We start from the raw sequence: 14,175 nt of genomic DNA, 5'->3' as shown, positions 1-14,175 counted from the left end.
TGACTGACGGGGAAGGGAAGGATGAGAGCTTCAGCCTGCAGGGATGATGATTTGCAGTGGTCGTGTTGCAGGATGTGCATTCTTGGGCGTTCTAAGGCACAGTGCCTTCGGTGGAGCCTGTGGGGTCACATGGCTGTCGTTTCTCCTGGTCATAGCCACGTTGAAGGGAGGGTGTTTCAGGGGAGTGGGTTAAGTGTTGGATGAGGTGCCCACCAGGGAGGATGTGGGATTTTCCATTCTAAGTGCCCAGCCGAAAAGCAAACAACAAGGATTTATTCCTCTCTCACTGGATGGCATTTTTGGGGGCAGGTTGGTCTGTCCCCTCAGATTGAGCAGGTAGGTTCCTTCACTGCCTAGCAGGCTGACTCTTCCCAGGCATACTTCAGTCCCTGCCTCAAGCAAATGACTTAATAACTTCTCCAGACCTCGAAATGGGCACTTTCTGTTCGTGGTAGTCTCTGTCTGAAGAAAGTCCCGAAGCTTTCATCTGCCTAGCGTGGGCTAGATCTGGAATCTCCTGGAGTGTGAGCCTTGGGAGATGTCTCTTCTCATCCTGCTACGTCTCCTCCTCCCTCACAGGTTCTGTGACTTTTTATGTTGGCGAATAGGGACTTTGCCGTTGGTTTTCACTTTATGACCTCTTAGGGATTTTTATCGTTTCCAGATAGAGTCTCCAGTGCTTTGCTCAGTACTTGGACTTTAAACGATGTTTGATGAGTAATATTTGGCACCATTTATTATTATTATTTTTGGTTTTTAAAAAAATTAATTTTCACTCTCTAGGGGATGGACATGCTTGAAGCTCTGATGGGGGGAGAGGGGAGCAAGGACAATATACATAATCTAAACTTTTGTACCCCCATAATATGCTGAAGTAAAAAAAATTAATTTTTTAACCAACATATTTAACATAACAGTTGTAACAATTGTAGTATTTATGAGGTACATAGTGATGCTTCAATACATATAATGTATAGTGATCAGTTCAGGGTAATTAGCATCTCCATCATCTCAAATATTTATTTTTTCTTTGTGTTAAGAATATTTGATATCCTCCTTCTAGCTATTTGAAACTATGTATTAATAATATTGTATTAACTATAGTCATCCTACGGTGGTATAGAACACTAGAACTTATTCCTCCCATCTAATTGTAACTTCACATCCTTTAACAAATCTCTTCCTATCCCTCCTTCCCCCTTCCCTTTCCAGTTGACATCATTTCTTTCTTTTCTTTTCTTGTTTTGAGACAGAGTGTTGCTAGAATGCAGTGGCGTCACTGTAGCTCGCTGCAACCTCAAACTCCTGGGCTCAAGTGATCCTCCTGCCTCAGCCTCCTGAGTAGCTAGGACCACAGGCACATGCCACCATGTCTGGCTAATTTTTCTTTTCTTTCCTTTTTTTTTTTGTAGAGATGGGGTCTCCTCACTCTTGCTCAGGCTGTCCTCAAACTCCTGAGCTCAAACAATCCTCCTGCTTCGGCCTCCCAGAGTGTCAGGTTTATAGGCATGAGCCACTTTGGCCCAGTTGACACCATTTTTTAAATACTGACTCTGTGCAGGCTAGGTGCTAGGGAGTGTGCATATATTACTGAGCCTCCTTTGACTCTCCCACGATACCAAGAGGTGGCCACTGCTACTCCCCCATTTTACAGAGGGTAAAGCTCTTGTGCAGCCAGTGGCAAAAGTAGGACTTGAATCTAGCTAGATCTCTCCAACTCCAGAGCCCACGCTCTCTACATCATACTCTGTCCTTGGCTTGACACAGTGGGGTTAGAGACTACGTAACTGGATCAAGACAAATTTCTGCTGACTAAGGGAGAATCCACTCAAAGGATATAATGAGAAAGCCCCTCTGTGAGAGTCAGTGCTTGCCTTCTGACACAGAGCCCCCATCCCTGCCCCCTCCCTGTATTTGTGACCTTCCCAACACACAGAGAGAGTCCATGACGAGGTCCGGGTGCTGGACTGATGGCCTCTGGCTTGCTGACTCACTTCATTGGCTGTGCTCATTGGGTCTGACGCCACTCTGCTTTGATTGAGGAGGATTTAATCTAAGACACAGGCAGCTGAGTGTGAGGACAGGGTACCATGCTGTGGTCTTGGGTATGGACCTTTGATGTTGTCATGGCAACCAAAGCTGCTCTACTGCAGATAATGGAGAGGACTAGAGGTCATGAGCTGCCAAACCATTCTCTCCAGAAGCAGATGTTGGGTAATTTGCATGACCCGTGAACATTTCCCAAGGCTGCGGCATTGCCCTTCTGCCAAGACTCAAATCACTCACTTGCTCACTCACTCACTTACTTTGCTCACTAACTCACTCATTCATTCATTCCATAAATTCATTGATTGCCTACTGTGCTAGGTGCCGAGGGGGAAATAATGAAGAAAAGAGAGACATGGTCCCTGCCCTCTTGGAGCTTATAGCTAGGATGACTGAACAGCCCAGCTTTCATGGTTCTGGGGAATAATTGTTAAGAGTGCTCCTTTCTCTCTCAAAAGTGCCCTGGTTTGAAAGATAAAAATGTATGGTGACCCTACTTCTAGGCAGTGGGAGAGACAAACCTTATGCATGCAACCACACAAGTGTAAATAAAACCCAGATGAAAGCTGCAGAGGAGAGGGAGCTAGAGCCATGGGACACCTGGGCAGGAGAGCTGACGGGGGGGGGGGGGGGGGCCAAGACTCCAGCAGAGGAGGCTGAGCCAAGGCCTGGGCAGGGGGAAGCAACATGCGATGTCTCAGGATTTGAGAGAAATAAGCAGATGTGGCCAGAGAGCATTTAGCAAAGGGAAGTCTGCAGGCAGTTTGGCTGCAGACAAGCAGGGGTCAAACTATGTAGGGGCTGATTTTCGATTTTACCCTAAGTGCATCGTGAAGCTGCAGTTAGGTTTAAGCAGCAGGGGGGCATGATTTGGTCAATCAGTGCATTGCCATTTTGGTCCCTCATAGACACCTAAAGAGTTTTAACGTATTCATTTGTTCATTCAACTAAACATTCATGGAGTGACAAGTGGAGCACTCTGCTAAGTGTTTTGTTCTGGATCTCTGAACTGATTTATCCTCAGTGGTGCCAAAACTCAACTCTTGGGGAAGGTGTCACGGGCCCTTCATGTTGGGTCACGCCCTTCTTGGCTCCATGGCATCAAGCACTCACGTTATTAGACTGTATTGAGTGACTGTCACTTTCTCATGTGTCCCCTTCCCATGGCTGTGAGGTCTTTGAGGTTGAGTCTGTGTCTTTTATCCATATATCCCTTGTGCCTGGTGGCTAGCCAATAAAAGATGCTTAAGATTCGAGGAAGGAAGGAATGGTGCTTTCTTTTTTATCTGTTTTGGAGACTATGAGCCCTGCATGTAGTACTTTCACAGAAGTGAAGCAGAAAATTCTTTTGTTTCTGTGTAATACAAGTCCTTTCTTTGTGGCTGGGTTGTCCGTAGTCCTTCTCTCAACTCATCTTTTTGTCTTTTTCATGTGTGAGCAGATTCCCTGGGTATCTGTAGAGATCAGAGCTTTATGTATTTAGGAATGTAAGCATTTTCAGGAAAGCAGTTTGCTGGGAAGCGTGGCACCTGAGACATTCATGGAAATCCTTGCTGTGACTTCAGAGGGCAGAGCCAGGTCAGTCTTCTCTTTCCCTGCCCTGGGCCATTCCCTATTCCAAGTAGCATTTAGTCCAGGAAGTTTAGGTGGCAGCCCAGGCAGCAGGTGACCTCTGGTGAGTGCAGCTTTGAATTCTTTGTGCCCAAGGACACAGGTCTGAGGTGTTGAAGCGACGTCTCCTGGCTGTTGCCTTGAACTCAGAGGAGCTGCCCTTTCACCAGCAAAATGATCACGCAAAAGATTGTGCAGTGCGTGCGAGATCGAGCCCACAGCCCCTGGCCTGTCTCTACAGGCCTCCACTTCATTATTATTTTTGTTTTTAATCCCTGGGGTTATTGATTCCATTCACTGGTGAAGAAGATCTGAAGCTTTTAAGCTAGAAATTAAAGAGCTAATGGAAGCTGGCATGTCAGTGGAAAATAAATTTGCAAATTGAGAATTCAGTGTTTCAAAAATAAAACAACACCTCCCATAAAAATAAAACCAAAACTCAGAAATGAATGCTGCTGTGTCTACATTTCCATGCAAATGCACATGTGTTTGTCCACATTTAAAGTGTTGCTGTATACATTATGGAATAATGAGATTTTGGTGGTGTGCAGCTTGTACAATTATTCTCATTACTTATAATCAAATGTACTCATTTAGATAACTGACATTTATTGACTACCTGTCATGAAGCAGGTGCTGTTAGGCTCTAGTGAGTGATTAAAAAATAAAAAAAATTTTAAAAAATTTAAAAATTAAAAAAAAATGTAAGATGCCAACACCTTGTCCTCAAGGAGTTTGTAGTCCAGTATTAATTATATCTCTGGCTAACACTGGCATAGTGCTTACTATGACCAGGGACTGCTCTAAATGCTTTGTATGTACTAACTCATTTAATATCTTTACAATGATCCTTTGAGGTGGGTTAAGTAACTGAGGAACAGAGAAGTTAAATAGCTTGCCCAAGCTTAAGTGGGAGGTGGAACTGAGTTCCGGACAAGGCAGTCTGGCTCTAGAATCTATGCTTTTTGACTATGATCTCTATTCCTGGGTCGGGTGGGGGGGGCAACTTGTCTTGAATACTTAGGGTCTAGTGCGATTGGTTCTAGAAGACAAAGAAGCACTCAGGTCACAGAACAGGAGTCTCTGACTCAACCTATGGGACCCCTAAGAGGACCTTCATTCACCTGCGAATAGACTACAGAGTAACAATTACCTCCTGGTTGTCCTCTAGAGGGACAGGGCTTTGTGTCTTAACATCAGGTGTTGGGGCTGGGTCGATATGTTCTATTTAAAATCGAAGTACTTGAGTTACCATCCAGGTCTGCAATTAAGAGTAGCTTATCGGTTTATATGAGAACATTTATTTTTCCTTCCTTCTCGATGGGGATGGACAGAAGAGATGAAAAGCTTGCTGGTGCAGGTTAACTTTACTGAGGAAGTGAGGGTTTAACTTTTTGTTCTTTTAAAAATGGGGATGAGAAATTCAAATTCTGACTTTTCAATACTGCCCTCTTTTGGGTAGAAGAAGGTGACACAACAGATGAGCTTTAGAAAGATGGAGAGCCACTTGTAGGAGATAGGTGGAGGCTAGAATTAAAAGAGAGGACTTTTAACCAGCCTCAGCCACGCCGCTTACTAACTACTGTAATTGCGGACAAGTCACTTCTGTTTTCCACTGTCTCATTTATAAAATGGGAGTAGTAATAGGATCTACTATTGCAGGGTTTCGTGAGGACTGAATAAGATAAGAAGGCAGAGTTTGGCACATTGCAAACGCTGGCAACTATGATTGTTTTTATGAGTATTCTAGAACTTTCCTTGAAGTCTCCACTTCCTTGTCTGCCCCCTTATCAAACTGTGCTCATCAGAGATGTGCTGGTAGTAGGTGCTGACTCATTCTCTAGGGGGCCACAGGAAATGAAATATTAATTTGGGATTCATATTGAGCACTCGAAAGCAATAAGGAGTCCTAAGTAAATAGCTGCAACAAAGAGAAGATAGCAGAAGCATCTCTTTTTCATGATGTTATTAATCATCTATTAAATTTCAGGCTTTCTCCAAGGCAGCGACAATGGAAGGGATAGTAATCTTTCATTTAGGTCACACTGCAATGAATCAGAACTCCTGTAGCTACTTTTGTAGCCCAGTAAATTTTTTTTATAGAAATTGGATAGACTCATCTTTAATGGGAATAATCTCAAGTGCAGAGATAGTGGGGCATAGATCAAGCATTCTCCTCAGGACCAGGGTGATTTTTCAACATCATCTGGCAAATTTGTTATTTGGCCTGTGGAGGTTGAGTCCAAACTGAGATGAAAGGGTGGCAGTTAGTTCGTTTGAAAGTTTATTGATCATATTGAAGTATACACATATATCCCTGCTTCCTTAGTGGAGTTGGTGCTTTCCTTGCAGTTTAAAATGTCTCTTATTTCATCCTTCCGTGGAGTCAAAGACAGAGAGGGAATTAATTATACATCATAAGGCACAATTTGGAAGGTTGAAAGAGCTCCCCCAGATATGTCTGGGTCCTACTTGACAATAGTTAGATAGATTAGTCATTTAGTGTATACCCCAGGTGCTAATGAATTGAGTTTTAGAACATTCTCGCTGCAAAGGATTCACTTGTGGTAGCCAGGACAGCTAGTTTGTCTGAGACCACAGGCCGTGGACATGCAGGGTAGCTCATCCTGGGAGCAAGAGAACTCACAGTCTCCGGACGGATTCTCTGCTCACCCTGCCCACACTGTAGGTGGCCTCCACTTTAGACTTATAACCAGGCCGTCAAGTTCCGGTTATAAGCCTGCTGCCTGGTTCCCCAAGGGCCCGAGGAAAGGCTAATATTTGCACATAACTGGATACTTAGGGCAGCAGGAAAATAAACACCATTATAATATTCACCCCTGCACTGAAGGTGCCTCTCTCTTTGCCTTTTTACGGTCTGACCTGCTTTTGGTGGGAGGCTCTGGGGTGGTGTGGCCGTGAGGATGGTTGCTCGATTGTGGCAGGTCCGCTCAGGCCAGCACGGGCCTGACTGCCACATCAGCTGTCTGCCAGGGTGGGAGGTCTTCACATCAGCCCCCTTTTCCGTCCCCTCGCCCTCTCGCGGACAGTCGAGGTGTCCCAGCCCGGGTGTGAGCCAGCCTGTCCTCCCCGGAGCAGGGAAGCTGTGCATCTGAGATGGAGAAACAAAAGAACACAGACGGAAAAGCAGCTGCCTTTCTAGAGTTTGGGACGGCGATCTTCCTGTTAACAATTCGAATAGCATCGCTCGCTAGCTTTACTGTGCGCCTGTGGACGCGGTCTGTCACCATTCTCGGTCTCCTGTGTCCCGTGGGGATGGTAGCGATGCCCATCATACAGGGTCTTCGTAAGGGCTGAGTTAAATCTGTGCTCTAGGAAGTGCCAAGAAAGGATTCCTGTTGTTATTAACGTTACTAGCTAAGAAATAACAAGTCAGTGCCTGAAGTCCTAAGTACATTTTTAAACAACCCTACAAGAAATGTATTAGCCTCTCATTTTGTAGATGAGGAAACCGAGGGTCAGAGAAGCTGAGTAACTTGTACAGGCTGAACATTTGCAGCTTTATCCAAGAACTTTCTCCGTTGTAGGAGTAATATAGGAGGTTTTACACTCTCTACCTCTCCGTATGGAAGCAAGACTTCCTCGAATGGGCCACAGACGTGCCTTGCTGGGTGTGGCCTCAGACTTCCTCCCTGACACCCTCCCATAGTCTGAGGTACTAGGATATGACCTTGCACTTGGACATAAAGTTGCCCTTCCCCCAGCCACAGCACATTCACTTCTGGGGCTGTGAAATATTTATATGTGAAGTACTTCTGAAGCCGGAGAAAGGAAAAAGCAATTGTGGTAAACAAATTAAATATGGTCTTTCCACTTCAAACCTGAGGCTCTTCCGCCACGACTGTGTGAGGAGGTGGAGAGGTGTCGCTGCCCTGCTGCTGGGGTTTTGAATCATTAGAGGCATTTCTGAGCGGTAATGAACGTGGTCCGCCAATCACCCTTCTCACAGGGGTTGTGGTTTTCCTTCTGCCTGTTAATGGCTGGAATATGCTCACTTTCAATACACTTAAGAAGCCACTTTTCACAATCACGCCCTCACCCTGCCTCAATCCCTGGCTGAAGATCTAATTCATAAATCCCTTTGCTGACCGTGGCCTCTAGGGCGTAAGAACGTTTTGGACACACGCAGAGCCACTATTGCACTCTCAGATGAGGTCCCTTCCTTTTGTCCCAGGGGTATAATCTATTAGTAAAATGACCATATGTCCTGGGTTACACCTCTGCTGTGGTCTTGGCATAATTGTTAACAGAGCCCTGGTTTGCACCATAAATCAAATGGTCACCTAGCTATTAATGTCTGTGCATACGGCACGAAGCAGTTGTGTTCTTCAGCCAGTCTGAGACAAGCCGAGTGATTACTGCTCCACCTTTGTTTGTCTCTCTTTTTGGTGCCACACAAGGGAACAGAGAAACAGATGATCTCACCGAGTGCACAGATCATAGGAGAAAAGCCGCAGACAGTTAGTGGTCCCCTGTGGGTCGTCATTCATCCTGGTGTAGCACTGACACTCATGATGGTATCACACACTGTCTGGAGCAGTGATTCATGTGGCCTGGCGTTGCCGTCTGGGTGGAACCTGGTGGGGGGAACGTGGTGGGGGTCCTGTGAGGGGCAGAGTTACCTCCCCCTCCTCCATCCCTTCCCATCAGCTACAGACCCGCCTCGCCTTGTCATAGGTTGCACTTTCTCTCTTACACCTTTCAGGTGGTCCTAATGCGTGGTGTGAGGGAGTGAGGAGGAGGGAGAGAGAGGGGTATGGGTTCTTTTAGATCTTGCCCTTTCAAGTCAGCTCCCTAACTCTTTTTTTTTTAAATATATAAATGATTATAGTTTTCTTTGTTGGGTTACTTTTGTGTCTGTCTGATTTTTGCAAAAAAGTAAAATGTTTTCCTCTTTCACCTCTGGGAAGATTATATGTCTAAATTTATTATTTCAGTTTGTTCATTCCTTTATTGTTGGCTTAAGAATTTGCTCCTGAGTCATTTACTGGGTAGCTGGGTTGGTGCTGGAAATTCCAAATTAGAGGCTACAAAGGAAATTCAAGAAGGGATGAAATTAAAATTTAAAGTAATGCCCTCTTATCTATAGTATATTATCTCTCTCTCTCTCTCTCCAATTATCTGACTGTTTGTATTTTTTGATCCTTATAAGACCTCTCTGAACTTGATAATGATTAAATTTTTAATTGAACAGATGATGCTCATCGTGTCTGAGATTGTGGCTTAAAATGATGCTGACACTGGTTGAACCTCTACCCTGCAACATCTTTTGAGCGAAACTGCACACAGCTCAGTTGTGCCATTTCATTATCTATGTACCCAGACATTCCTAATGGACTGGCTTATATTTACTTGGGCAGCTTGAATGCAGAGGAAAAACTTAAAAGCAAATGCATTTAATTTGACAATGTTTTGAGCTCAAACAATTTAGATAATTAAAAAATACTTAAGTAAATTAATAAGAGTTAGAACTATGAACTCAATTAGAATTATTGTTATTGAGTTAAAAATGATGCTACTTATTTAAGTGGTAATAGTCTGTTATAACCTGAGTTTGCTGATTGATTTAAATTCTGTTTTTTTTGTTTTGTTTTGTTTTTTTCTTGGCAGAGTTTTCTGACCCATAAGGTCTAGATAGAATCAAACTCAATCCCAGCACTGAGGTTTCTCTAAAGCCTTTCCAGGAGTTTGGTCACTTGTTGGAAAGCTAATTTTTCTCCTTCTCACTTCTAGTTCTAAGTCTTGCTCTCAATGAGTTAGTTCAGATCATCAGTGGTGGCTCCACTGTGCCTGTAACAACCTTTATATATAATTTCCACACAATTCCTTCCCCAAGGCATTTGAGTGTGTTGTCCACTTTACTGAAGATTTGCTGGGGTGAGGGGTGCAGGGGGAGGAATTGACATCACAGATATAAAACGGTTGAAACTGGCTACTAGACTGAGCTGCTCTTCAAAGCCCTGGTCATTGCTGCTACTGAACGTGCACCTCCCATCTGTCAGTTGACAATCCTTTTTCTCTTTTCCTTTCTTCTCTTCTTCCTTTTTCAACCCTTTCTCTGTCTTTTCTCTGCTCCCCTGCTCTCACCATATAAAATCAACCTTTTTCCATTTTAATTAATTTATTTTTAAATTTTATTTTTAATGCAGAGCAGTTAGTTTCTCACCAGCTCCAATAGCCACATGAAGTTTGGTGTCTATACTTGCATCTTCAAGGAAGTAGTCTATTTAGAAATGATCCCTTGTAAGACCCCTTCTGCCTAAATTCTTGGACCATGGCTGTCCTCCTCCCTCATCTGTCTGGAGGTGAGGACTGGGGCAGGGGAGGTAGAGTGTGTTCTGGGTACCACATGTAGAGGAAAGGCAAAACCACCTGCTTTGGGCCAGGCAGGGTTTGAATCCTAGCCTCTCCTTGTCCTGGCTGTGTGACCTGGGACAGGTTACTGAACTTCCCTGAGCCTGTTTCCTCATCTCTGAAGTGAAGATAATGTTACTTTCTTGCAAAGGATAGAATGGAATAATACACCAGTTGTGAAAATGATAAAACGGAATAACATTTCTAACGCACCTGGCGAAATGCAGGCACTTAGCAAATGTTCGTTTCCTTTTCCTTTCCACGGATAAACACTTTCCTTGAGGATTACATATGTAAACATTAAATATTTATAAATTGCATAATTTAAGAAAAATGAAACTTGAAAAGGAATCATACTTAGGATTTTTTGATGAAACAAGTGATCAGCCTCGTTTATCTTTCGTGCCACTGTGTATTTTTTCTGTGCTGTGCTGGGTCTGCTCATGGTGTTTACCTGTAGTTCTCAGCACTGTGACACTTGAGTAGACCTGAACTCTTTGCAGTTCACAGGAGTCATAAATATTAGGTGTTGATGGTGTGATTTGGGGCAACCTAAGTGACTGAGGCCTAAAGCTGTCCCTGAGGCATTATTTCCAGGTGAGCCCATCAGAACTGAATAGGTAATGAAGGTACGAACACTGGAGAAGGCTTTGTGGTTTGGTCTGGTGGCGCTCAAACAGCACAGTGCAAGGACTCACCATCTGTCTCTCTCTAAAGCAGAGCAGAGCATAGTCCTGGATGAATATCTGACTGGTGTCAGTTAGGCCAGTTGAAACCACTGGCAAAGCCAGCTGTACACATCCCAGGCACCAGATTTTAACACATTGACTGCCATGTGAGTTGTATTTAACTCAGGCTAGTTTTGAACCTGGGGCCATGTGAAGCAAAACCCTGCAGTTGGTTCATGAAAATCTTACTTGTTGAGGTTCTTATTGCTACAATTAATATTGACAATTTAATTCTGAAAATGTGGATTGTATTGCACGTAACTCAGGCACAGAAAACCATAAAAACTAACGAATTACAAAGGATCGTTTTGTTTTAATAAAACACCATGGCCCCAGGGAAAAAATTTTTTTTTCTAGTGTGGCAGTCAATGTGTTAAATTCTGGGGTGCCAGGGATTGTTAGGAATAGCAGCCAGCTATAGCCGTGCATATTTCATATTTTCTTAGAGGCAGAAAACAGTAGGCTAAGAACTTGACGAAAGGTGTTTTGTTTTTCCTATCATCCAGTCGATTTATCTATGGATCTGCCAAATCTAGCCCACAGCCTATTTTTGTACAACCCCTGAGCTAAAAATGGCTTTTGCATATTTAAAGGGTTATTAAAAAAGGCTTGAAAAATATTCAACAGAGACCACTGCTGCCCATCAAGACTAAAATATTTAATATCCGGCCCTTTATGGAAAAAGTTGTTGATCCCTGGTCTAGAGGATTTGAAATATTTCAGATTAATGAAGGCAAAATGTAACAATGATTGATTTTTTTCCATTGTAATCTGATTTTTGATAACCACTATATGCCTGCTTTAACAAAAGTAGGCATTACTTAGGATAAATATAATTACATTTTAATATTTGTGCCTTACTCTCTCTACATAGGGTTATTCCAACTTAGCCCAGGGAATGGAGTCCCTATTTATTGTTCTAGAAGTAGCTCTATGTCTGTCGCCTCCTCTCTGAAGCCCCCACCTGTCGCTCTCTGACCAGCTCACAGCTGTGGACAGCGTGTGTTTGAGCTGCCGTGACAGCTCTTCCTCCCTTGTGCCCAGGCCTGAAAGAGGATGGCAGGGGCCAGTGCGGGAAGAGCTGCGGAGGAGTTTCTCACCTCATTCTGCTCATGATGAAGCTGGGGAAGAATTTTTAGCAGTATACTTAATTGCAAAAGTATGAGCACAGGGAAGGGGCAGTTGTGTGGCTGCAATGCCCAGACTGAATGCCGGAAGAAGCAGGGCCTGAGTGAGATCCTGACAGATGGGCATGGTTTGCAGAAGGGCATAAGCACAGCTACAGAGGTATAATGTAAGGAGACATCTCATGGAGTGTCCTGCCCACAGTGGAGACTTTCATAGCAGGCTGAGAGGAAAATAGGTCAGCATTGTGGCCAATGTATTGGGGATTTTAAGGTGTATGGAATTCCAAATCTAGGAGTCATTGAAGCTTATTTTTAAAGAGAGCAATATGTGTGTGAGGGTAGGGGAGTGAATTGACAGTCATGAAATGGGCAACTATTTGTTAAACCCTACATGGTGCCTGGCATTGGGCTAAGGGCATGACATGGACCATCCCATTTAATCTTAATAACCATTGTGGGAGAAGGTATTATCCCCACTTTGCAAATGAGGAAACCAGGCTTAGAGAGGCTCAAATACCTTGCCCAAGGTTCTGAAGTTAAGAACGAGCAGAGCCAGGACGGCCTTACCTGGGAGCCCAAACTCTTAATTCCTGCGCTGTCAAAACAAGCTCAATGTAAAACACTCTCACGAGATAGGAAAGAGAAGAGCAAAAAAGCAACCAAAATCTTATCTTCCAGAAATGACCACTTTGAGTGAACATTCTTCTAGACATCTTTTTATGTACATACACATATGTATGCATTTTGCATAACCTAGGCTTTCAAACTATATAAATGGTACCATATTCTATATCCTAGTTTTATCCCCTCACTTAAAACTAATTTGGTAATTTTCATAAATGGGTGCATAGTATTAATATTTCACTTTAGGATGGTACCCTCATCCACTTAACCGTTTCATTCTAGATCGCTGCAGGTTCTTGAGCAGGGGAATAATTCATTGGAAACTTTCTTTTTCTTTTTATAAAAAAAAACCTTTTTAACTGAGTCTTATGTTTTTCCCCTTTCTTTGCAGCATGCCCTAGATGCTGACAATGCGGGAGTCAGTCCCATAGGAAACTCTTCCAACAACAGCAGTCACTGGGACCTTGGCAGTGCCTTTTTCTTTGCTGGAACCGTCATCACCACCATAGGTACCCATTTCTTTGCTGGTATCTTTTTCTCTGCAGGTCATCCTGAGTAATGGCCCTTGGTCAGTGTTGTGGTCCTCATAGAATACACCATAGTTTGAGGTCCAAAAGAGGCTTATGAAATACTCTCAAATGAGTGCAGTAGTTGTGGTGGCTTTTGGTAAAAAGGCAAAGCAGCATGAAGTATCTCTTTTTTTCAGAATGGAAGGCTAGCGAGCCTTTAGTTTGAAAGAACCTGATGAAAAGTTTAGTGTAGAAAATATGAATTGGTCTGTTGAACTCGTATTGCTTATTTGAGCTCAATTTCCTTTTTAAAGATTGCACTTCTTATTGAAGTTGTATAGGAAAGAACCAAAATATTCTACCAAGTTTGCTGAGAAAAACAGCAGCAGTGTCTGTCTCTCTCCCTGTTTTTCTCCCTTCCTTGAGACAACCACTTTCATCTCTTTAGATTGATGATTTTGATATTCATCCCCATGTCTTTAAATATCACATGTGTATTACCACTTATGGACTTTTCAGTTTGGGGGATTATTTCTTGACTTGCCATCGTGGAAGATGAGGAGTTAGTTCTCTTTTCCTCCCTGCCCCACTGCAGAAAGGCTCTCTTCTGGTCCTCTGTCTTCCCAATACAGTTTAATTAGATAAAAGCCGAACATTTGCATTATTTTGACTAGGTAAATGCTCTTTGCAACTGATCATATGTTGAACTATGGTTACTTCTTTCCTGCACTAATTTTTGTCCTATTTTATTTGTGTGTGCCTTTGTTTCTGATACTTGGCGAGTTTTGTATTTTAGTCTTAGGGGTTAAGTTTATAATTATAATAGCATAAAATAACCTTAGTGTTCTATTTGTTAACCAGGATGTATTAGGTCCCTATTATAGGTGATGACATCTCTTCTCCCTTTCGTTCTCCACCATACAATTTTAGTTGACATCATCTTTTGAATGTTTACTTTTAAGTGATTAAATATGCTTGTGCTTCTCTTATGTGATTTGTCAGCTTTAAATAACTCTCGGCTCTCAGCTATTACATATAATGCAATCAGTGAGCTTAGCGTCTCAACTTCTTTTCCCTCTCCCGCTATTTTTCATTGTATCATTCTATATATAGGCATACGTAGTTTTATTGCATTTTATTGTGCTTTGCAGATAT

General features: G+C 43.0%; 1 protein-coding gene across 1 annotated transcript in view; it reads left to right on the top strand.

The window, feature by feature from the left end:
• KCNK10 (potassium two pore domain channel subfamily K member 10) overlaps window positions 1–14,175 on the top strand; it is a 116,415-nt gene that overhangs the window by 56,393 nt on the left and 45,847 nt on the right. Inside the window, exon 3 of the mRNA XM_069465197.1 lies at window positions 12,903–13,020. Within this exon, the coding sequence (XP_069321298.1) occupies window positions 12,903–13,020 (118 nt within the window). The remainder of the gene's footprint in view (window positions 1–12,902; window positions 13,021–14,175) is intronic.

Source organism: Eulemur rufifrons, chromosome 2 (assembly GCF_041146395.1).
Source record: "Eulemur rufifrons isolate Redbay chromosome 2, OSU_ERuf_1, whole genome shotgun sequence".
Taxonomy (NCBI): domain Eukaryota; kingdom Metazoa; phylum Chordata; class Mammalia; order Primates; family Lemuridae; genus Eulemur; species Eulemur rufifrons.
This window is presented reverse-complemented; position numbering and strand designations above follow the sequence as displayed.